The 26,714-nt window shown below is 40.3% G+C and overlaps 1 protein-coding gene across 4 annotated transcripts in view; it reads right to left on the reverse strand.

Moving 5' to 3' along the window:
* The window catches only part of zmynd11 (zinc finger, MYND-type containing 11), a 193,449-nt gene that overhangs the window by 94,111 nt on the left and 72,624 nt on the right, over nucleotides 1–26,714 (reverse strand). For all 4 annotated transcript variants that reach the window (XM_072576188.1, XM_072576187.1, XM_072576186.1 and 1 more), the window contains exons 2-3: nucleotides 12,552–12,687; nucleotides 660–819 (exon numbers count right to left, since the gene is read on the reverse strand). In XM_072576188.1, the coding sequence (XP_072432289.1) occupies nucleotides 660–819; nucleotides 12,552–12,667 (276 nt within the window). In that variant the 5' untranslated portion in view covers nucleotides 12,668–12,687. The remainder of the gene's footprint in view (nucleotides 1–659; nucleotides 820–12,551; nucleotides 12,688–26,714) is intronic.

Raw genomic sequence — 26,714 nt, forward strand, 5'->3', positions numbered from 1 at the left:
TATTGCATTCTTTTGAAGCTGAAACAAAAATAAATCAGCAAAAAAGCAAACAAAATGGACTTGGAAAGGCGGTGGTAAATGTCATGCAATTTCTAACCCTATCAGTGTCAAACAACTTCTTACTTGGAGCTAAAACTGGGGCTAAACAATATTTAAAGCAGTAGTATACTACAAGTTTAAGTTTTGGCAAAAAGGATGTTTTTGTTTTAAATATATAACCAAGGATACATTTAATAAAGTGCTTCATATTTTGTTGACCAATAAAAGTTGAATTTAGGTCAATATTTCTAAACGCTCAACTATTGCGCGATGTGCATTTTAGAAGTTGTCTTGAACACTGAAATCAGAATTTCCATGGATATGCCTACAGCACTATTAACCATTCTTGCAGGCTTACTTGGATCGTAAAATCACATACGACATCACAGGATGATGCACTTCAGATGACCTAAAGAGAGTAGGCACAGTCTAAGTAACCATTCAGAACTATTTCTGTGTTACCATACTTGCTGATTTTACACCAGATAATTGTATAAGTAATGCCCTTCCAGAAGAGGATTCTTAAAGATACAGCCATACTGTAATATAATGCAGCAAAAGGTTCTAATAGCCACTAAATTGAATATATGTGGCCATTTCTAAATAATCACGATGCTTACAATCTCATCCCCTGGCAGCCAATATCCTTCCTGTTCGATGCCTGCCTTTGAACCTTTGCAGCCCACAGTCAGTGTTTCAACAATCAGGCCATCTTTTACCGCAAGGCCCAGTTGTCGATTGGTGTCCTTTGGATGCATACTGTGAAGGCGAGACATGAACCTTCGGGAGAAACCACAGAGATCACAGCAATTAAATATCACTGTTAAATCAAACAGGAATGTCTAATTAAAGAATGACTAAATGAGGATGATAAATTTAAACAAATTTATCTATTTGTTTCTCAATATTCTGTGAATGAAATGTTCCATTGTCTAGTCAACAAGGTAAAAAGCAATGTGCCAAATGTATACATTGCCAACTACAGAGCAAAGTTTGACTAATTTCCAGAACTTCAATTGTAACTTAAATGCCTTACAAATGGCAAAGCAAAAAAACAAAGTAGGATGCAATTAATTAGTTGCAGATTCCCACGATGGCTGTAATCAGCAATTTTGTTGAAAACATTGTGAAAACAGGAATTATTTAGAGTAATTATTAGCTGCTTATATTTAGATTTGGTTTCTCAGTTAACACTAAAATTGTAACTATTGGGGTCAGAAATTGAAACTATAATCCAACTGTAATTAATGAAAACAGGCACAGATTATATTTGATTACAGCACCTAGTTTAAAAACACTTCTACACTTGCAATGCACACAGAAGTGTGAAGTGGTTCATTTTGGTAGAAAGAGCAAGGACAACATTCTCAAGTTAAGGGTATGATTCTTAAACAGGTACAGAAACAAAAGGGCATTGCCTGAGAGTGCGATGGAGATAAATTCAAAACAGTCCTTCAAATGAGAACTGGACAATTGGTGGGTGAGAAAATAATTTGTAGGACTATAGGAAAATGTTGGGGGAAGTGGAACTGTGTGAGATGCCATCGCAGAGAGCTAAAATTGATGCAAGGGCCAAATTTGCTATATTTATTCCATGTCTCCATACAAAGCAAATATGGTTTAACTTGGTACATCAAGCACAACAGAAACAGTTAATACTAATATTTTTTACAAAATTTCATTTTCCTAAAATTTCACTTCATGGCAACACTACAGAAGTACAAGTAAGGAGAGGGACGGAGAGTTGCCCTGTTGATAAGGGAGGACATAATAATGGTGCTTAGACAGGATTTTCTTAAGGGGTTATCAAATGAGGCCATATGGTTAGAACTTTGAGACAAGAAGGGATTGGTCACTTTGCTGGAACTGTATTAAAGACCCCCAAATAGCCAGCTGGTATGAGAGGAGCAGATATGTAGAGAGATTTCAGACACCTGTAGAAATAATAGGCTAGTACTGGTTGGAGATTTTAATTTCCCCTGTAGTGACTAGGCCACCCAGAGGGTAAAAGGGCTGGACTGGGTGGAATTTGTCAACCATGCACTAAGAAAGTTTCCTAAATCTAATGCAGAGGACTGTGAAGAGAAAAGCTGACAGGTTTAGGATCCCTGGGTGATGAGGGATATTGAGGCTCTGGTCAGGAAAAAGACCATAAGACACAGGAGTGGAAGTAAGGCCAATCATGGCTGATGGGCATTTCAACTTCACTTACTGTACTCTCCCCGTATCCCTTAATTCCTAGCGAGATCAAGAATTTATCAATCTCTGCCTTGAAGACACTTAACATTCTAGCCTCCACTGCGCTCTGTGGCAATGAATTCCACAGACCCACCACACTCTGGCTGAAGAAATGCCTCCTCATTTCTATTCTAAATTGACCCCCTCTAATTCTAATGTTGTGCCCACGGGTCCGAGTCTCCCTGCTTAATGGAAACAACTTCTCAGCATCCACCCTTGCTAAGCCATGCATTACCTGGTAAGTTTCTACTAGACCTCCCCTCAACCTTCTAAACTCTTAATGAATACAATCCCAGGATCCTCAGCCATATGTTGGGCCTACCATTTCAGGGATCATCCATGTGAATCTCCGCTGGACACGCTCCAGTGCCAATATGTCCCTCCTGAGGTGTGGGGACCAAAATTGGACACAGTATTCTAAATGAGGCCTAACTAGAACTTTATAAAGTCTCAGAAGTACATCGCTGCTTTAATATTCCAACCCTCGAGATAAATGACAAGGTTGCATTTGCTTTTTTAATCACGGACTCAACCTGCAAGTCAACCTTTACAGAATTCTGGACTAGCACTCCCTGATCGTTGTGTACTTCGGTTTTATGAATTTTCTCACTGTTTAGAAAATAGTCCATGCCTGGTTTTTTTCCCCAAAGTGTAAGACCTCGCATTTGCTCACATTAAATTTCATCAGCCATTCCTTGGACCACTCTCCTAAACTGTTTAAATCTTTCTGCAGCCTCGCCACCTCCTCAGAACTATCTGCCTGTCCACCTAACTTCGTATCACCTGCAAATGTTGCCAGAATGCCCTCAGTCCCTTCAACCAGATCACTAATATATAAAGTGAACAGCTGTGGCCCTAACACTGAATCCTGCGGGACACCACTTGTCACCAGCTGTCATTCCGAAAAAGAACCTTTTATCCCAACTCTCTGCCTTCTGTCAGACAGCCAATTGGCGCCAGTAGCTCACCTCAAACACCATGGGCCCCTCACCTTGCTCAGCAGCCTCCCATGAGACACCTTATCAAAGGCCTTTTGGAAATATATAGATAGATGACACCCACTGGGTTTCCCTGGTTCAACCTACTTGTTACCTCTTCAAGGAATTCTAATAGGTTTGTCAGGCACAACCTCCCCTTACTAAATCATGCTGATCTGTTCTAATCCAATTCTACACTTCCAAGAATTTATAAATCTCATCCTTAACGATGGATTCTAGAATTTTACCAACAACTGAGGTTAGGCTAATTGGCCTATAATTTTCCATCCTTTGTTTTGATCCTTACTTGAATAAGGGGGTTACAACAACGATTTTCCAATCATCTGGGACTTTGCCTGACTCCAGTGACCTTTGATAGATCATAACCAACACCTCCGCTATTTCCTCAGCCACCTCCCTCAGAACTTTAAAATACAGCCCATTAGGGCCAGGAGATTTACCAATTTTTAGACCTTTTAGCTTTTCTAGCACTTTCTCTTTTGTAATGGCTACCATACTCAAGTCTGCCCCAGACTCTCCTTAATTGTTGGGATATTACTTATGTCTTCCACTGTGAAGACGGATGCAAAGTACTTATTATGTTCTTCAACTATTTCCTTATCTCCCATCACTAGCCTTCTAGCATCAATTTAGAGCAGCCCAATGTCTATTTTGCCTCTCATTTTGTTTCTTATGTATTGCAAGAAACTTTTACTCTCATTTCTAATATTACTGGCTAGTCTATCTTCATGTTTGATCCTCTCCTTCGTTATTTCTCTCTTTGTTATCCTCTGTTTGTTTTTGCAACCTTCCCAATCTTCTGATTTTCCAGTGTTCTTGGCCACTTTATGGGTTCTCTTTTTCTTTTGACACATTTCCTGACTTCCTTTTTCAGCCATGGCCATCTAAAACACACCCTCCCCCACCCTACCGTTTATAATCTTTCTTTTCTTTGGGATGAACCTCAATACTGTGTCCTCAATTACATCCAGAAATTTCTGCCATTGTTGCTCTACTATCTTCCCTGCTAGGCTCTGCTTCCAGTCGACTTTGATCAGTTCCAAAAGAAGAGGGCATACATTGGGTTTAAGCTATCGGACTCAAGTGAATCCCTAGATGACTATAAAAAGTGTAGGAGCACATTTAAGAGGGAAATCAGAACAGCAAAAAGAGGGGATGAGAAGGACCTGGCAGATAAGGTTAAAAATAATCCCAAGAGATTCTATTGCTACATTAAAAATAAGAGGGTGGCTAGGAAGAGAATAAGTTCCCTTGTAGATCAACATGGCCGTCTATGTGTGGAGCCACGGGAGATGGGGGAGATTTGTAATGAATATTTCTCCTCAATGTTTACTGAGGAGAGAATCATGGATGCTAAGGAAATAAGAGAAACAAGTGGGAATATTTTGGACCGCATACATATTACCAGAGAGGTGTTAGCAGCCTTAAAGCGCATTAAGGTAGATACATTCCCTGCACCTGATCAAGTCCATTCTCAGACATTATGGGAGGCTAGGGAGGAAATTGCAGAGGCCCTTGCAGAGATTTTTGCTTTACCTTTAGCCACTTCTGAAGTTCCGGAAGACTGGACACTGGCTAATGTTGTTCCAATGTTTAGATTAGATTAGATTAGATTACTTACAGTGTGGAAACAGGCCCTTCAGCCCAACAAGTCCACACCGACCCACCGAAGCGCAACTCACCCAGACCCATTCCCCTACATCTAACACTACGGGCAAATTAGCATGGTCAATTCACCTCACCTGAACATTTCTGGACTGTGGGAGGAAACCGGAGCACCCGGAGGAAACCCACGCAGACACAGGGCGAATGTGCAAGCTCCATACAGTCAGTTGCCTGAGGCAGGAAATGAACCCGGGTCTCTGGCGCTGTGAGGCAGCAGTGCTAACCACTGTGCCACCCGCAAGAAAGGTAGCAAAGACAAGCCAGGGAACTACAAGCCAGTGAGCGTGACATCAATAGTAGGCAAATTGTTGAAGAGGACACTGATGGACAGGATCGACCAACATTTGGATTGTCAAGGTCTGATTAGGATAGTCAGCATGGACGTGCACACGGAAAGTCATGTCAGACAAACCTTTACAGCTTTTCGAAGTGGTACTAAGAGGATAGATGAGGGTTGGGGAAATGGATGTTGCCTATACGGACTTTAATAAAACCTCTGACAAGGTACCGCAGGCAGGCTAATATGAAGGTTAGGTCGTATGGGATTCAGGGAGAGCCAGCTAATTAGATTTTAAAAATGGCTCAATGGAAAGAAACAGAGTGTGATGGTTGAAGGTTGTTTCTCGGTCTGGTGGCCTGTGACTATTGGTGTGCCACAGGGATCAGTGCTGCAACTTTTGTTATTTACATAAATGATCTTGATGTGAATGTACAAGGTATGATTAGTAAGTTTGCAGATGCTACAAAATTAGTAGGTATCAGAAATTAAAGGGATCTTGATCAGATAGGGAAGTGGGCTGAGGATTGGCAAATGCAATTCAATACAGACAGGTGAGAAGTGTTGCACTTTGGAAAGTCAAACCAAGGTAGGACTTAATTGGTAAGATCCTGAGGAGCGTTGTGGAACAGAGGGACCTAGGAGTACATGTACATAGTTTGAAAGCAGCATCACAGGTAGACAGGGTGGTGAAGATGACATTTAGCATGCTGGCCTTCATTGGTCGAGACACTGAGTATAGGAGTTGGGGAGTTATGTTACTGTTGTATAAATCATTGGGGAGGCCACTCTTTGGAGCATTGTGTACAGTTTTGGTCACCCTGTTATAGATAAGACATAGTTAAACTGGAAACAGTACAAAAAAAGATTTACAAGGATGCTGCCAGGACTATTAGGCCTGAGTTATAGGGAGAGGTTGGCCAGGATTAGACTTTACTTATTGGAATGTAGAATGAGAGACGATCTTATTGAGGTATATAAAGTCATGAGGGGTATTGATGGGATGAATGCAAATAGTCTTTTTCCCATGGATGGGGAATTGAAAACCAGAGGGCATAGGTTTAAGGTGAGAGGGGAAAGATTTAAGGAGGGCCTGAGGGGCAACTTTGTCACGCAGAGAGTGGTGCATATATGGAATGGGCTGCTAGAGAAAATGGTTGAGACAAGTACAATAATAACAGTTTAAAAACATTTGGATAGGTACATGGATGGGAAGGGTTGAGAGGGATATGGACCAAATGCGGGCAATTGGGACTAGCTGAGTGGTTGCCATAGTCAGCATGGACCATTTTGGGCCAAAGGGCCTATTTCCATGCCGTATTACTTAATGACGTTTGCCCAAATCAAAAGGTTTACGGTCTCAACTGTCTCTCTGTGGAGTTGAGCATACCATATGGGCTATTACAAGTACAGTATTGTTGAAGTGGCACATGGCCTGATGAGACACAAATCCAAGAGCTTTTCCTCTTAGATTCCCTAGCCAATACAGATTTTACAACCAACATCACAAGTTATATATCATAATTCTGTCAGTTGGAAACTGGCTTCATGCTTATCACATTACTTCAGTAATTATAATGCAGAAGTACATTATTGCTTGCAAAGAGCTTTGGGACATTCTGAAGTCATCTTCGGGACCACGCAAATTCATGTCGATCTTTATTAATATGAATAAGAGAAATGCTTTCTGAGAACTGCTGTTAAAGTAATAGTAGGGATGGCTTAAAGGGAAATACACCCCACAAGTCAATACTTGAAAATAAATGGAGTATGTCAGACCAGTGCTTGTCTGGAGTATATTTCTTCCTAATTATTGCCAACCCTTCTATATTTATTGGATAATGATAAGAAACTTCATAGGAAAAATGGAAGGTGAGAAATGCCCTTTAAAAACTGGATTTCAACTGGAAAGGTAACCTGGCAGAGTTGATTGGAAAAAAAATACTGGGAAGCATAACAAAACAGGTTTGCTGAAAATGCAGGTGAAAGCCAGAGAATACAAATCATTTAATAAACTAGGGAGACAGAGTTCAGCATTGAGAAAGAATTTGTCTAGTCTAGAGGAGCTGTTTAGAAACAGACGAGCATGTTTCTGGTTATGGAATAAAATAAATGTCGACGGGGGAACATGGACAAGGCAAACGATAGATTGAGATTCATCAAAAGTAGTTAAGTTTTGCTGAAAAGAAAATTTAGTGGAAAATACAAACTTGCAAAACATTAAGCAAAATGTATATTTTGGGGTTGGTCATATTTCAGGTGCCAAGAGAAAACTGAGATTGAGCTGAACAGTTTCAACAGTGATAAAACAGCTGCCAAAGTGAAGGGATTCGTGCAGGTGTTTATGGAAAGAAAGGAATCTGCTGAAATTCCAAAATAAGGTCATAAAACAGCATTTCATAGTGGATAGGCGCTGTGACAATGATGGAAACTCTCCAAACACTGGTGTATTTCACCTGAGTCTAGATAGGAGAAAAACGAGTGCTGTAAACGTATTGCACCACTGAAAATGACTTATGTAAATAAGCCCCTCTAAAAGAAGTTGCTTTCTCAAAAAGAAACAAACTGAGGCAAATCTCATGCGTGCTTTACAGAAACTTTTTTTCCAGAATCCAAGGGTTGTGATCTACTGTAAAGTTATTATAGCCACTTCTTACTCCCATATTCACCTAGCTCATACCAATTGACCAATTACAGTGTTCTTATATTTCTTGCCAACTTCCTGAAGTGTGTTTGAACATCATAAAGCATATAAAATTGCATTAGAAAGAAAGGATTTGAATTCACCAATATTGTTCACATCAACTAAATTCTCAATTCTGCATACATATGTGCAAAACATCTGAGCACAACATCCAATGTTATCTGTAAACACATGGAAGGTGGTGGTCGGAGAAATCAGATTCAGGAAGTTAAACAGGATATTAAGCAAATAATTATGCTTTCATTCTCAGAACATGCAAAACTCAACATTAAAAGTTCAGAGTTACTGCACTATTCTTCATCATGTTGTAGTACAAATACATTCAATAACAAATCAAATTTCACTTTAAAATCAAACATTTGAACTATAGTTATATAACATTTTTTTTGAACGTGCGTCATTTACAAAGAAAACTTCAGTTGTTGGTAATTACAAAGTAGCAGATCACTCAGGTTCAACCAGTCAGAAATTTGTGAATCTCACACAGGTTTGTTATAAGTTTCAAAAGCAAGAGCATCAGTAGCCAGCTCAGGCAAATTACCTTTTCAGCCACAGTTCACCCATTCATAAGCTTGCTCTCTAAAAATCTCTTTACATTCAAGTATCTCATTCTTTTAGCCATTTTGTTAATCAGCAACTCTAAGTCTACTCCCAACACTTGCACGATGACCTCCCTTTATGAAGTAGTCCAAGACATTTCACTACAGGCTGGATTTTGTGGTCACTGAGCTCAAACAAAGCTAACCATACAGATAACTGTGGTGTGAACTTCCCCTTTCACTGACACAGTTTGTTTCAGCCATTCAGGAATAGTGATAGTATCAAGTAAACATAGTCAAACTGAAGTATTTTCAGACAGCAAACTGGGAAGCAAATGCCAAAAATCCTTCACTTTTAGTTTTACATTTTACAAATAGTGAAATACATAATTGGAACACAAGATTAAAAAAGAAGCTAAGATACCACATACAAGCTTTTTAAAAACGTGGATTTTACTGTAATAGAGAAATGTGATGTCCACCCAACTATAAATTTACCCTTTAAGGGCAAACATAACTTCTTTACAGTAATTAGGAACTTGGCACACCATTAGAACCTAGTAACACCTATTTCAACAAGGTAGAATCTTTTCAAAGGTTTTATTGACAGACAAAAAGGCAAAGGTGGAAATTATCATTACAATGATTTCCAATTAATTGCAGTCTTGAGGAGCAAAACAGTGCATCTTTTAGAGAATCAGTGGCACACATTTCTGGATTATTATGTCTAATTATGCATGTGAAGATTCCAGAAGTTGCTGTCAGTCTCAAAGGAGGACGAGGAACTATTTAGGGCGGCACGGTGGCACAGTGGTTAGCACTGCTGCCTCACAGCGCCAGAGACCTGGGTTCAATTCCCGCCTCAGGCAACTGACTGTGTGGTGTTTGCACGTTCTCCCCGTGTCTGTGTGGGTTTCCTCCGGGTGCTCCAGTTTCCTCCCACAGTCCAAAAATGTGCAGGTCAGGTGAATTGGCCATGCTAAATTGCCCATAGTGTTAGGTAAGGGGTAAATGTAGGGGTATGGGTGGGTTGCGCTTCGGCGGGTCAGTGTGGACTTGTTGGGCCGAAGGGCCTGTTTCCACACTGTAAGTAATCTAATCTATTTTGTTGTCTTTATTACTGCAAAATCCATGTCAATGTTCATAAGATAATGCAAATTGTATTTCCGGTTGCAATTCAGTAATAAGCATATTATAGTTTTTAATAACACAATTTAGCTTTGCTCCACATACTTGACAAAACATCTCCAACTCTAATTACAGTTTCCCAATAAAATGTAATTCCGAGAGCTACAGCATATTGTCGCTTGAGGCTGGATAGCGGAATTTAACAGGCAGTCTTTACTCAGAGTAGTAAGGGTATGGAATGCTTTGCCTGCATCGGTAGTAGATGCGCCAAGTGCATTTAAGTCGTCATTGGACAGGCAAATGGACATACATGGAATAGTGTAGGTGGGATTAGTATGACAGGGCGGCGCAACATCGAGGGCTGAAGGGCCTGTACTGCACTGTAATGTTCTGTGTTCTATGTAAGTCAGAAAAAAAATGTTCTATTATTTGAAGACAAGAATTCAAAAATAATTAGCATCTACTGGACTTTAATGTCGTTCAAAGTTAAACATTTCTAATTATTGTCACATGACAAACCAATGTGCAGTGCTCTGAATGATGAAAAATAGTCACAAGCAAACAGGAGTCATACCTATTTGCAAATTAGTACCCTCGAACCCAGACCAAGAGTTGGCGGGCTCCCTGTTCTCAGTTACACACTGACAATCTGCAGATCTGCTCTAAAATGATTCAAGTTTCTTAAGTTCCATTCACACTTCTATACTTAATTTTTTGACCAAATCAAGTTAAATAAAGACTGCTGAACTTGCTGCCTAAAAAGTTGCAAGTTTGAACTTTGACTTGGGACAATGAATTCCATCAAGTTTGTGTCAACATCACCAATACCACATAGCATTGACTTCTATAACATTTGAGAAAATTTCAGAAGCAGATGACCTGTTAAATGCTGTTACAAACTTATGGCCTGACCTCCTCCTGTGGTTTTTCAATTATTAAACTTATCCTTCCAGCCCAACTAAGAACCTCAAATAAATATTGCAACACTGTGCTTTGAGGGACAGAGGCAGCTTAACAATAGTTCAGTTTCAACAACTTAACTTGCTTGTCTGCTTAAGGAAGATAATGACATTCACAATTGTACTTTGCCTATTAACTGAAATTCCAAATGACAGACAAGGCATGTCTATGACTAATGACGAGGGAGAAGTACAACATGTTCCACTGAGTTGTGTATGTTGGGGCAGCAGCAACAAAAGAAAGCCAGCTTATACATGTGATGCCCCAATAGCATTTATTTCATATCTATCTGAAAAAAAATTATTCTGTATATTTCCAGTATAAGCTGAATACAGATAGCCACTTGAAGGACTATGAAGATTAAGCAGGAGAATAAGACTGATTCGTTAGCTCTACACAGCCAGCATGGATTCAATGGGCTTCTGTGCCATAAATATCTATGATAATTATATATGAAGGCTGCAGGAATGGAGAGAAAATATAGCAACTACGAAATGATTTGACTAGGATTTGTTTTTAATAAATACTACTACCTGAAACAAAGTGATAAATATCATTACAATTCTCTGCTCCCTAAAGGTGACAAGAGGGTGAGGCAAAAAGGATAAAATTGGATGAACTGATCCTGTGGAAAAACTCACCCCCTTGTCACACTTCACTAACTGCTAGGCAAGAAGGACTTTATATACTAAAACATAGGATAAAAGGAAGGAAATTACACTAAGCATTTGGCCTTAGTTTTCTGTAAAGCATTTTAATTTATTGATTAATAAATTGATCCTGGAAGATAAATTTCCCTGCCATTTATGGAAGAACAAATTTTAAATGGGTGACTTGGACTTTTCCAACAACTAATCCCTTAAGAGGTCAATTAGTGACCTCAATCTGCCAGCTACCTAATCACCTGCTCTTTAGCAGGTGAGAAAGGCACGAGGAAACCTGCCTGCTGTGCCAAGATTTGGACACCTGTACTGCTCCAATGTAAGGGCAAAAGCACAGATGCGAAGCATGGCATTGGGCTCTGAAAGTCATCGACTGCCCTTGACTCTAAACGCATGCCGTGCTCGAACCTAAACAACCCAAACCTGTGAGAAGTAGCAGAACTAATTTCTTGCAGCTGAATCTTGTGAATAGGAAGCATGGGATGGTGGACATTAAGACCCAGAAGCTACTAGCCTTTGGCTAAGTTTTGGGTTAAGTATTGAGACCTATGATTCACCAATAAAATCAGTGGCGCTCACTGGCCAGCTCTTAATGAGCTGCTTGGTTGATAGTACGACTTATTTATCAGCAATGGTTTAGCCGTTATCCAACATGCTGTCCTCACACGAGAAAAAAAAATTGGGAAAATTCCACCATGATCAAAATACCAAAGCAATTGACAGCAGCACAGAACAGCACGTAAAGTGGTCATCCTCTAAAAGTAACTTAAAAAATGAACAGGAACAAGAATGAAAATAAAGTATAGCACATAGTATATGCATGTGCTTTTTGAAACATTACAACCTTTTAGATAATTAACATTGTTTTAGTTACTTGGTTTAAAATTTGCTCTTCTATAAATAGCAGGGAAACTATCTTGTTGAATCAATTTATTAATCAATTAATTACAATGCTTTACAATCAACTAAGGCCAAATGTACACGACAGTTTTCTTGTTTTTATGTTATGTCTTGGTGTATAAAGTCCTGGATACTTTTTGAAAACAGTCATTAATATTTGCTTTCCCATCTTCTAATATTTATTCAAGTACGTTTTCGTTTAGACATTGTAGTGGTTTGTAAGGCTCTGTACTGTGATTTTGTCTAAGTGCCTCATATTTACAAAGGCTAAAATGAAATATTAACTATCGGGTTAATTCCCACTTATCATCAAGCTAGCAAATATTCAAAAATAATCTGGCTAAATTATATATAAATGTAATTTTTTCCCAAGAAAAAGCTCCACTTAGCTAAAATTGCCCAACACTACTTAAAATTTCAGTTTTTAAACTGAGGACATACTTTGTTATCCTGTCCAAGTTTGCAATTTGCTTCTGATTACGGATGACTTCAATAGCATTCCAGAGTCGCTGGACCACTTGGGAGTCTGACAGCCTCCTTTTTGTTAGGCGAACCATGGTCTTATCTAGCCTGTGAGCTGCATTAGAAGAATAAAGAAAACAGGGTTAATCAATAGATGTAATGCCCATCACAAACTCTGCTTGCTCATTTATTCAGCTTTAGAAAGAAAAGTTTAAGATAAGGACCTTTTCGGCTTATTTTCCCTTTGTTTAAATAAAGATAAAAAACCAAACTTCTCAATGCCAGTTTTTGTGCTTATGGCACTGTTACATTTTGAGAAAGCAAGAAAATGCGCAGCGGGCAAGTAAATGGGATACAGAAAGGAAAGAAATTAGAATGAAAACAAAGATTTTTGCGTGCACATCAAAATTAATCAAAAAAAAACCTCCCTTGCATGCAGAATAACCAAATTATAGTAATGAGATCAACTTTGAAATCTGAAACACTGGATGCCATTAATTACTGAAATATAACAAGATCACTGTCCAAAACTCAATTTATAAAGTTTATTCGTGATTTATCAGTGGAACATACCCTCCTCCAAATTCCACGCACCATCCCCTAATTGTCTCTCCCCATTAATCAAATCAACACTTACACGAAGGTACATTTGAGCAATGCCCAATTACAAGGTGGTTTCCACTTTACAAATGATTAAGTGGAATGTTGACTCGTTAATCTAAGTATCCTAATCAGTACTCATAATTACAACGAAGATATCTAATACATAGTTTTCATTTAACAAAGAGATTAGATAGCAAAAAAAAGTGCTGCAGATGCAACAAACCTGAAATAAAAACACAGAATACTAGAAATACTCAGTAGGTCAGGTGCCATCTGCAGGAAGGGAAACAAGAGTTAACATTTCAGGCCAATAATCTTCCATTGACCTGAAACACCAACTCTTTTTTTAAAAAGATATCAGTGTGATTTGAAAAAATATTCAGCCCATGTATCACCCTAAATTCTTTCTTCTGCTCTTCCAATACATGTTTTTATCATGCAATTCATTCTTACAACAACTGGATTTACATAGCATCTACACAGATGACATCACAAAACGTTCCACATGAAAAAAAAACTTCAATCCTTTGAGAAGGAGTCAAGATTACAGCACAACTGGTCAAAGAGGTCTGTTTCCAGGTGACGTTTAAGGACCAAGCAAGAAGAGGTGGTTAAGGAAGAAACACTATTAAAAAGGACGAAGTTGCTGCATGTTCAGCAACATTCACAGAACTGAGAACATACAGAAGACCAGAACCTAGTGGGCGACACGGTAGCACAGTGGTAAGCACTGCTGCCTCACAGCGCCAGAAACCCGGGTTCAATTCCCACCTCAGGCGACTCTCTGTGTGGAGTTTGCACATTCTCCACCGGGTTTCCTCCGGGTGCTCTGGTTTCCTCCCACAATCCAAAAATGTGCAGGTTAGGTGAATTGGCCATGCTAAATTGCCCGTAGTGTTAGGTGAAGGGGTAAATGTAGGAGTATGGGTTTGGGTGGTATACGCTTCGGCGGGTCGGTGTGGACTTGTTGGGCCGAAGGGCCTGTTTCCACACTGTAAGTAATCTAATCTAATCTAGTATCAAAGGACGTGGGAAATAACTTCAGGCTTGCAAAGGAGAAGCAGAGACAAGGTGAATGCTTTGACATGGAGTCAATACAGATCAAAGGATGTACTTGGGTGGGTTGTACATCGGCGAGTCGGTGTGGACATGTTGGGCTGAAGGGTCTGTTTCCACACTGTAAGTAATCTAATCTAATCTGCAGGGGATAGAATCATGGAGTCATAGAGATGTACAGCATGGAAACAGACCCTTCGGTCCAAACCGTCCATGCCAACCAGATAGTCCCTCCAAACTCTTCCTATTCATATACCCATCCAAATGCCTCTTAAATGTTGCAATTGTACCAGCCTCCACCACTTCCTCTGGCAGCTCATTCCATACATGTACCACCCTCTGTGTGAAAAAGTTGCCCCGTAGGTCTCTTTTATATCTTTCCCCTCTCACCCTAAACCTATGCCCTCTAGTTCTGGATTCCCCGATCCCAAAAAAAAGACTTTGCCTATTTATCCTATCCATGCCCCTCATAATTTTGTAAACCTCTATAAGGTCACCCCTCAGCATCCAACACTCCAGGGAAAACAGCCCTAGCCTGTTCAACCTCTTCCTATAGCTCAAATCCTCCAACCCTGGCAACAGAAGTAAGGAAATCTGTGAGATATGGAAAGATTGTCATCAGATTGGACAAAAAAGTAGATAAGGACTTCTGTGACAGTGGAGAAGTGAGACAATTGGTAATGTTGTAAAAATTCATGTATTAGAAACTTCACAAGACGCCAGTGTTTCAGGCAGACCGACTGACCTCTGCACTCAGTAAGAATGAATGAGAAATTAGTGTCTGTAAACCAACTTAGGGTTGATGTAGTGAAATACCCTAAATGTGGGAGTTCCTTCGACAGCTCTCAAGCCTGTTACAAAAGTCAATAAGATTGCGATTGAACTTTGACGTTAACTCCAATTTTGTGCCTTACCCCACCAGTGCCCCAAAATGCATTACATCAGTACTTCTACATTTACATGATCTAGCCACTTTAGAATTTTACATTTAATTGAGATCATCTCTAATTCTGAAGTCCAGAGAGTACAAGCTCAATCTCTCATGATAAACTTCATTCTAGAAATCAATCTAGTAAACCATTTTATAAATCCACAACGCTAACATATTTTTCCTTAGATTTTTTACAAAGGACTCTAAGCATAGTCCCCCTAAGGCCCTATGTTATATAGCATGTTTCTTTTAGTATTCTACTCTAATCCCTTGTAAGATAGGATGGAATACAACTACCTTTTTTCTAATCTCTGCAACTTTGTGATTTATGTAAAAGAACACCAACCCCTCTGATTACCAATATCTGCCTTTTAAGCAATTCTCTGCTTTTCTATCCTTCCTTAAAAAGTGGATAATTTTGTACTTTCCTGCATGATACTCTAACTAATATCTTCTGGCCCAATTGCTTTATCAGCCCATATCTCTTGACAGTCTCTTCATGTTTTGCTTCATCTCTCACTAGCTTTCTATTGCCAACAAACATGAATGTTACAATGATTTGTCTTATCTAAGTCATTAATTGTATATAACTGAGGCTCAACACTGATCCAGGTGGTGTCCATTAATTACCATATGCCAACCAGAGAACAGAAAATTAATTGTGATCCTCTGTTTTAACCAATTCTCACCAATGTTAATACATCACCCAATCCAGAGTCCTAGCCTTGTGCAACAACTTTGTTTGCCACTTTATCAGATACAGTGAGACACTACATATACTAATCTGCAAATTTTCCTTCATCAACTCTGATTCCATGTTCTCAAAGAATTCAAGTACATCTGTCAAACGTGCTTTCTTTTATTCATCCATGGGACATGAGCATTGCTTGCAAGAATAGAATTTATGCCTATCTTTAATTGCCCTCAAAAAAGTGGCTGAACAGAGACTGATAGCTAAGTTCGATACCCATAGGGAGGGCCTCAACCGGGACCTTTGGTTCATGTCACATTACAGGTGACGACCATTGCACTATACACACACACAGGCATTCCTATACACACATACACACGGACGCACACACACACATTCCCACATTCTCACATGCACCTCCTCACAGACTTAAGACACTCTGCACTCACGACACACACACACACACACACACACACTTTCTCTCACTCACAACACCCAACCCAGACAGACAGACAGACACACACACACACACACAAAGACCCACATGCACACATATATTTTGTGGGGTGAATTTGTGCTTGCAGGGTTACATTGTACTTTGCTCAAAAACTGCATGCATTCATGTAGAACTCTGAGCTCAAAAACTGCATGAATTTATGTAAAACACCGTTATCTCACTTTTTAGATTAGAATCAATCTAAACATCAAGTCATAGACAGAGAACACAGGGGGCTAACACCTTCAACATATTGTCTAGCTATCACCATTGTTAACAGCTAACCCGAGAATGCAACTTTTAAAAAAAAATTGTGATTTACACATGAAAGAAGTGAAACTATCACTATATTCTAACAGATGAAAGGCTTAACAGACAATCAATTTTTCAATGCATAATTTCAGTCACATCACACTGTAAAGTTTTGCTATAAATTCTGCGTTAGGATTGAGCTCTCCACTATCACCTGATGAAGGAGCGTCGCTCCGAAAGCTAGTGTGCTTCCAATTAAACCTGTTGGACTATAACCTGGTGTTGTGTGATTTTTATCATGTGTTAGGTTACCTCTTAGTATTTTAGCAAGTACAACAGACCTAACTTTTCTGACTTACGTTAATAACTGAACTTCCTCTTCCTTGGTAACATTTTAGTAAACCTACTCAATGCTATTTCTCAGACCTTTGCATCTTACTAAGTGACTCTCAGAATTTCTTTATATCCAGAAGAGTCTCAAGTTATAGCAAAATCCCTTTGTTTTTATGCCTCCATTTATAATTAGTCATGTAATCATACGTGTGTTATAGTATGTTATCAACTTGCCATACTAACTTTAAGGACTTTTGTATAGGGACATTAAGATCTCCCCACACAGCTACACTTGTCAAAATTGTGCCATTTGAAATGTATTGAATCTCCATGCTAATCCTTGCAAAATTCATTCATTTTACACATTTCCACATCACTGATGTTGTCTATTTCACCATCCTGTTAACATTATCTCAATGTTTATAATTATCTCCTTCACTATCTATGTACAATCTGCAAGCCTAAGTTACTTGTCGTCAAATGATGATATCAGGAGTTTACTTCATAAGGTTACTTGCAGAAGAGATGAAGCTGAAAAGAATAAGACAAAATAAGAATGTGATATGCCTATACTGCCATTTGAATATAAAGTGACCTCCTGCTTTATTTTCTGATAGTTATAATAAAGTAATCATATGGTCTTTATTGTGAGGTCAATTACTAAACAGCCCCGGACAAAGAAGCATGCAAGAAAAAAAGTCAAGACTGAAACGGCTTATTGTTTCAGGCACACTTTGTAAATGATTATGGAATGAATGCTGTTTGGTCATGCTGTTGAGTATTGCAGATTAATTGCCATATAAAATTAAGCATCCTTGAGATAAATGTCAGAAGCCAATATCTTGGGCTGAATGTCAAGATGGTTTTGGGGTAAGTGGCCACTCTCAACCTGATATTTCTCTTAAAGTGCAGATCTACAGGCATAAAGGTTAAGATGAAAATTTTCTTTTCAGCGAAGGCCCCCTCTACATTATCCAAGTCAAGCAAGTTTTTACATTGGCTGCACTCAGCAGTTTCCCTGACATCAGCACTTACTTTGGAACTTCTTCACTGGACAACAGAATAAAAGCATCCCTTTGTCTGCCTCCCAGATGTAGTTGGTTTCTCCACACACCAATGATTAGATCCCTTCACAACCAAATCGGAGCATCTACTGTAGCCTCCGAAGTTTTTGATCAAAGCCAGGAAGGTTCTGTTTGTCTAGATCATAAACAGCTTTAAAAAGGGGGCATAAATAAGGTTATTTCTTTCATTCTGCACTTCCATATGCAGTATATTGTAAAATTGATGATGGCAGAGCTCCAAGTATGATGTTCAAATGTGTAAATAGAGGTCACTCAATACTCGATTGTACATGATAAAATCAATTGAGTTAACATTTTATAGTTTTCAAAAATACATCTCCAGATCATATGGCCGCAGACCGCAGTTTGGGGGGGGTGGAGGTGGGGTGGGGGGTGGAGTTGAGGGTGGGGGGAGGAATTGGGTGCCAAACCTTTAGATATGACCCTCTGCCATCTAACTGTGTGGGGCAAGACTGACAAGTTGGTCTTTATCTACTGGTCTACTTCATAAGAGGAAAATAATTGGAATAGACTCTCTGATGACAACAGTGGTGAAGGTTGATATGTCCTCCACTGCTGCACTTGAGGACCCAGCGGAAGTCTCGACAGCAAACAAACCTCCTGGCCAATTACAGTGTGTCAATGTGCTGACACTGAGCTCAAGGCTTGAGACGTGGGTTAGATATATCTAGAATTGTTGTACTGTTAAGTGTCTGGAATAACTTGGTGATAAATAGCATATCTCAATACTGCACTTCCCCCTTGCTGTCAACACCCTGGCCTAATTCTAACACTTCGTTGCGGACCTGACAATCCACCCACTTAGGGGACTTGTCCTCTCCACTATTGTTTTTGATTCTTTTCCATAGCAGCTCTGTTGAAACACCTTCAATAATGTTAGGGTTGCAGCAGCTCAGAGAAGTAGGCCTTGTTGGAAGCATTTATAAAAAAAAGTTAGGGTACAGCAATCTTCTCATTCAGTGGCAATAAGTACCAGAACTAGATCTGGGCCACGAATTCAGAAGGAATTAGTTCTGGAGTAATAGGATCGTGGATTAAAGCATCAGTAGACCATGACAACTGCTGCTTTTAATCAGATTTAGGCTCTTGGTATGAACTGACAACTGGTATATTTGGTTGCATAAATGACTTAAAATCTCACACCTAGGATTTGCCCAATGCTCACATGCCAAGAGTAACATATGCTCCTCATTACAAAGTTCGACATACAAAAACCTGGTTTTTATTGTATCTGAAAACTGACATAACTGAGTCACGCATGACGTCTCAATTTAATGTTATTGGGAAATAAAAACCATGCTTTGCAGCCAGCTGTGCTTTCCTATCAGAAACTAATGGCACAATGTCTTTTCACCTTATCTGAAAAGATTTTCTGCCATTGGTTTCTAATAACAAAACTGTGCCTAATTTAATGTCAGCAAAGGAAGTTAATTCGCAATTAAGATTTCATAATTGCAAGAATCCACCAATTCATAATTCCCATTTCTGAAAGGTAGTAAATTAATGTTTAGATTTGCCTCAGAATTTCAGTATCAAATGACAGTTCTTTTATGAATATGTTTACTCTTAATGAATAAACAGTTATATCCTGCATATCAGAAGAGTCCCTTTGTGACAGCATTGTCCATTTGCCACTCCTATCTTAGTTAACTCTGCTGCTAAAATCCTCATCCACGCTTCTGACACCTCCAAATTTCAATGGTGTGTATGCAACAGCTACAGGAAAGAGTAATCCCATTCACAGCCTTCTGAGACTCTTTCTGTTATACTAGATTTTGGCTGACACATGATTCAGCTCCATTTGTCTTTGCTTCAGCTCCCTAAATGCCCTAACCCCAAAATAATACAACATTTAAGGATAAAAAGCCGAGTCTTGAAAATTTCAGCTGATCAAAAATCCCCAGAGTTCAAATCTTCCACTAACCTGGATGAACAATAGCTTCAAATGGCTTTGATCTAACTTTAAGATCATGCTCTCATGTTCTTGATTTCATGCGAATGCAAAACAAACCGATGTAAAGTGCCATAGAACATAGAAGAATACAGAGCAGTACAGGCCCTTCAGCCCTCGATGTTGCGCCGATCAAAGCCCACCTAATCTACACTAACCCACTATCCTCCATATACCTATCCAATGCCCGCTTAAATACCCATAAAGAGGGAGAGTCCACTACTGCTACTGGCAGGGCATTCCATGAACTTACGACTCGCTGAGTGAAGAACCTACCCCTAACATCAGTCCTATATCTACCCCCCCTTAATTTAAAGCTATGCCCCCTTGTAATAGCTGACTCCATACGTGGAAAAAGGTTCTCACTGTCAACCCTATCTAACCCCCTAATCATCTTGTACACCTCTATCAAATCACCCCTAAACCTTCTTTTCTCCAATGAAAACAACCCCAAGTGCCTCAGCCTTTCCTCATAGGATTTTCCTACCATACCAGGCAACATCCTGGTAAACTTCCTCTGCACCCGTTCCAGTGCCTCCACATCCTTCCTATAGTATGGCGACCAAAACTGCACACAATATTCCAGATGCGGCCGCACCAGAGTCTTATACAACTGCAGCATGACCTCAGGACTCCGGAACTCAATTCCTCTACCAATAAAAGCCAGTACGCCATATGCCTTCTTCACTGCACTATTTACCTGGGTGGCAACTTTCAGAGATCTGTGTACATGGACACCAAGATCCCTCTGCTCTTCCACACTACCAAGTAGTCTACCATTAGCCCAGTAATCCATCTTTTTATTACTCTTATCAAAGTGAATTACTTCACACTTAGCTACATTGAACTCCATTTGCCACCTTTCTGCCCAGCTCTGCAGCTTCTCTATATCCCGCTGTAACCTGCCATATCCTTCCTCACTGTCTACAACTCCTCCGACTTTCGTATCATCCGCAAACTTGCTCACCCAACCTTCTAACCCTTCCTCCAGGTCATTTATAAAAATGACAAACAGCAATGGTCCCAAAACAGATCCTTGCGGAACACCGCTAGTGACGGCACTCCAAGATGAACCTTTGCCATTAACTACTACCCTCTGTCTTCTTCCAGAGAGCCAATTCCTAATCCAAACCTCCAACTCACCCTCAATGCCATATCTCTGTATTTTCTGCAGTAGCCTACCATGGGGGACCTTATCAAACGCCTTACTAAAATCCATATATACCACATCTACCGCTTTCCCCTCATCTACCTCCTTCGTCACCTTCTCAAAGAATTCAATAAGGTTTGTGAGGCATGACCTGCCCTTCACAAAACCATGCTGACTATCCTTGATCACATCATTCTTATCCAGATGTGCATAAATCCTATCCCTTACAATTCTCTCTAAGACTTTGCCCACAACAGAAGTGAGACTCACTGGCCTATAGTTACTAGGATTATCCCTACTCCCCTTCTTGAACAAGGGAACCACGTTTGCTAGCCTCCAGTCCTCTGGCACTACTCCTGTCGACAAAGAGGACACAAAAATCAAGGCCAATGGCTCTGCAATCTCCTCCCTTGCTTCCCAGAGAATCCTAGGATAAATGCCATCAGGCCCAGGGGACTTATCTATTTTCACCCTTGCCAGAATTTCCAACACCTCTTCTCTACATATCTCAAAGCCATCCATTCTACTTATTCGTGCCTCAGTATTCATATCGACAACAATGTCCTGTTCCTGAGTGAATACTGACGAAAAGTATTCATTCAGCACCTCCCCAATCTCTTCAGCCTCCACATGCAACTTCCCATTACTATCCTTGATTGGACCTATTCCTTCCCTAGTCATTCTTTTATTCCTAACATACCTATACAAAGCCTTAGGGTTTTCCCTAATCCTACCAACTAAGGACCTTTCATGTCCCCTCCTTGCTGCTCTTAGCTCTCTCTTCAGGTCCTTCCTGGCTACCTTATAACTCTCAATCACCCCAATTGAACCTTCACGCCTCATCTTTACAAAGGCCGCCCTCTTCCATTTAACAAGGGATTCCAATTCCTTATTAAACCACGGCTCCCTCACACGACCCTTTCCTCCCTGCCTGATAGGTACGTACTTATCAAGGACACTCAATAGTTGCTCCTTGAACAAGTTCCACATATCAATTACGCTCTTGCCTTGGAATCTACTTTTCCAATCCACACATCCTAAGTCATGCCTCAACGCATCATAATTTCCCTGCCCCCAGCTATAACTCTTGCCCTGTAGTACACACTTATCCCTCTCCATCACTAGAGTAAAAATCACCGAATTGTGGTCACTGTCCCCAAAGTGCTCACCTACCTCTCGTTCTGATACCTGGCCTGGTTCGTTACCCAGAACCAAATCCAGTATGGCCTCACCTCTTGTTGGCTTATCTACATATTGTGTCAGGAAACTCTCCTGCACACATTGCACAAACACTGACCCATCTAACGAACTTGAGCTATAGCTTTCCCAATCAATATCAGGAAAGTTAAAGTCTCCCATAACAATCACCCTATTACTGTCACTCTTCTCCTGAATCATCTTCGCAATCCTTTCTTCAACGATTCTAGGACTATTAGGAGGCCTGTAAAAGACTCCTAACAGGGTGACCTCACCTCTCCTATTCCTAACCTCAACCCAAACTACCTCAGATGGCAAATCTTCGTCCATCTTCCTTTCCACCGCTGTAATACTATCTTTGACAAGCAAAGCCACACCCCCCCCTCTTTTGCCCCCACCTCTGACCCTACTAAAACATTTAAACCCTGGAACCTGCAACAGCCAATCCTGTCCCTGATCTAGCCATGTCTCCGTAATAGCCACAACATCGAAGTCCCAGGTACCAACCCACGCTGCGAGTTCACCTACCTTATTTCGTATACTTCTGGCATTAAAGTATACACACTTCAAGCCACTCTTCTGTTTACAGGCACCCTCCTTTAAGATTGATGCCATATTCCTAACCTCCCTACACTCCAGGTCCTGCACCCTAAAGCTACAGTCTGGGTTCCCATGCCCCTGCAGAGTTAGTTTAAACCCCCCCCAAGAGCACTAGCAAACCTCCCCCCAAGGATACTGGTGCCCCTCAGGTTCAGGTGCAGACCATCCTGTTTATAGAGGTCCCACCTTCCCCAGAAAGAACCCCAGTTATCCAAGTACCGAAATCCCTCCCTCCTGCACCATCCCTGTAGCCACGCATTTAACTCTTCTCTCTCCCTATTCCTCGACTCTCTATCACGTGGCACGGGTAACAAACCAGAGACAACAACTCTGTTCGTTCTAACTCTGAGCTTCCAACCTAGCTCCCTAAAAGCCTGTCTAACATCCTCAGCATGTAACATTGTGCTTTGAGCTGTCACCATTCTATTAAACTTGCGCAGCAGGCCCTTCAAAGCCAACGTATACTTTGCGATACAGTTCTAACTTAAAATAGTACATCAGGTGCATGCTGAAATAAGCTCTGCATAACAGATGCATAACTTTTGTATTGCGAATGGGGTCAACATTCACTTTGTGTTTTTGTTTACTTCTTATACATCTACAAACATCCAAATCCCTTTCCTCCTCTACGATTCCTTGCCTTCGAAAAGGTTCTGGATTTGCTTTTCTTGGAACTAATGTAGATGAATTCGAACTTCATTTGCCACAATATTGCTAATGAATCTCGTTTATGTTATTCCCTGTATGCTCCCAAGCACACAAAAAGTGCATCCTAACACAGTTGTGAGAAAATTTGGCTATTAAAACTCTCTCTTCACCCAAGTCAGTGATATGAATAGGTAAAGCTCTAATAAAGATCTCTGGAGCATAGCATTTCATTACATCCCACCAATCATATCTCTTATGCATCTAAGCAAAGTGTTTTTCAGCTTTTGTTGAGTCCAGCTATTAAAACTGTGTGCCTGACACCTCACAATATTGAGGGAGAAAGAAAACACAACCAGGGAAGCAAACAGGCAAATCTGAAGAAAGAATTTCTTCCTGTGCCAACAACAAACAATGGCAACAGGAGTTTAGTTAAAAATCACACAACACCAGGTTACAGTCCAACAGCTTGATTTGGAAGTACAAGCTTTTGGAACCACTGCTCCTTCATCAGGTAGCTGGTGGAGCAGGATCATGGAACACAGAATTTATCGCAAAAGATCAGTGTCATACAACTGAGTTTAGATAATACTTCCAGATGCATTCTTTTCAGCAAAAAAAAAGTTGACATCTCTCAGCTCACTTATACAAACCACCTTTGTTTTTTTGTATTACAGATCTGCACACATCTGCTTTCTACATACAAGGTGGTCCACAATCCAAAAGCAAAATTCCTGTTGCAAACGTATGCCCAGTTTTACTAACATTACTGTGAATTCCACCCCAAAAACTTAAATGGGGCAAATTTACACATATAACTGTTTACAAACACTTGTAAGCATGACAAAACATGTACCTTAAAAGAACACTGTGCAGAAACAGATCTATGCTTCTTTTAAGTAATTAAGTTGAGCACTCAAATTCACTGATCAAAGGCTTGAAAGTAGCCACATTTTGTGGCCAGTGTAATTAATCAAAATTCTTCTGAATTCAATTTGGAAGCATCAGGTGCTGTTTTCTTTCCAGGAACAATTACAATTCTGGGAGGCTTTCAAGGACAACATAACTAACCATGGATGGAGATTGCAGAGTTGTTACAAACATTATATCCTAGACGACATTGTCCATTAACAGTCAGTAGCTAAATTTTTCAAAATCCTTCAAATAGCCATAGAAGACGTCAAAGGAATACCAAAAAACTTCAACTTCAATAATTTTATACTTGATAATGAAATTTAAATAAATAAGTGGGTGCCAAGGTAGTCAGCAAGAGTTTTAGGGAGAGGCTTTAGCATTGATTCATTTACTAACCTTTCTACAAGCTTTATTTAACACATTTGAAAAATAAATAGCAAGCTCCAGCAACAGTTCAACAGCAAATTCAATTCCAGATTTGAAAAGACCAGGTGCAGTCTTCCACATAAGCGTGCAGCACAAACATGATTAAAAAAGATATAAGGCTCTCATCAAGTTAGCAAGTTACTGGATTAGTGGTGCTGGAAGAGCACAGCAGTTCAGGCAGCATCCAACGAACAGCGAAATCAACGTTTCGGGCAAAAGCCCTTCATCAGGAATAAGACGATTTCGCTGCTCGTTGGATGCTGCCTGAACTGCTGTGCTCTTCCAGCACCACTAATCCAGCATTTGATTTTCAGCATCTGCAGTCATTGTTTTTACCAAGTTAGCAAGTTAACCTAGTCATCTAGTGCAATTTTGAAACAACACACGTCATTTCCTCTAACTGATTTCACATGACTTACCTGAATATTATGTTAAAACAATAGCCTTTAATTTCATTGCTTAAAAAAATGCAGTGCTCAGTATTGTGGTACAGGTACCACTTTCAATTCAGTGGAGCTACAACAAAATGCAGTGACCAATATGTATAAATCAAGTTCGAATACATTAACAAAAAGTTTCAGCCCAAAATATTTAATTTCCAAGAAAACCCCCACTGCTGTCATGTGAATACAGCTTGATGGTCGCATTTGAATGTAATCGGAACTTGATTCTTCAGCAACATGAGACATAATAGCTTCACTGTAGCATTTGTCACTGTCTCATCAAGCAGAAGGTGGGGCCTAATGATTAGGAGCCACCCCTAGCAGTTTTGTTTTATTTATATTTATTGAAGGTGAATAAAAGGTTTGAAAATACCACTTTAAAACCAGAACAGAACACTACCCTGGGTAATGTTTATCCTTCAAATCTACTAAAACAAATTATCTGCTTATTACAATCTTGCTGGTTCGGGAACATTGCAAATAGGTTGGTGAGATAACCAGCACTCCTCAAACATTCCAGAAGATTCCCCTGGCCTCGGAAACTACTCAAACTCCATTAGCCATGCGGCTGATGCAGCTGCCACCCCCACGCTGATTGATAATGTCACTTCCGCCCCATCGTGTCTACCCCCCTCCCCCACTCCAACCTCTCACCCTCACAACACGCAGACCTCCAATCCCAACCTCACCATCAAGCCAGCAGATAAAGGGGGTGCAGTGGTAGTCTGGCGCACTGACCTCTACACCGCTGAAGCCAAACGCCAACTCGAGGACACCACTTCCTACTGCCCCCTCAACAATGACCTCACCAAACCATCATCTCCCAGACCATACAGAACCTTATCACCTCAGGAGATCTCCCACCCACAGCTTCCAACCTCATAGTCCGGGAACCCCGCACTGCCCGGTTCTACCTCCTTCCCAAGATCCACAAGCCTGACCACCCTGGCCGACCCAGTGTCTCAACATGCTCCTGCCCCACTGAACTCATCTCTACCTATCTTGAGCTGAAAATGTGTTGCTGGAAAAGCGCTGCAGGTCAGACAGCATCAAAGGAGAAGGAGAATTGACGTTTCCGGCATAAGCCCTTCTACCCTATGCCCGAAACGTCGATTCTCCTTCTCCTTTAATGCTGTCTGACCTGCTGCACTTTTCCAGCAACACATTTTTAAGCTCTGATCCCCAGCATCTGCAGTCCTCACTTTCTCCTAGTCCAGTCTTTGGTCATATTAGATTTGCTAGTACTTTATCCGCGAAGATAGTGATTGTTGTAATTTCATCCCGCCTTGTCAGTGGAGAAGCAATGGAAATTCAGGCTGTGCAAGAGATCAGAAATGGATAAGTGCAGAGGCGTGAAATGCATATTGG

The sequence above is a fragment of the Chiloscyllium punctatum genome, chromosome 8 (assembly GCF_047496795.1).
Source record: "Chiloscyllium punctatum isolate Juve2018m chromosome 8, sChiPun1.3, whole genome shotgun sequence".
Lineage (NCBI taxonomy): Eukaryota > Metazoa > Chordata > Chondrichthyes > Orectolobiformes > Hemiscylliidae > Chiloscyllium > Chiloscyllium punctatum.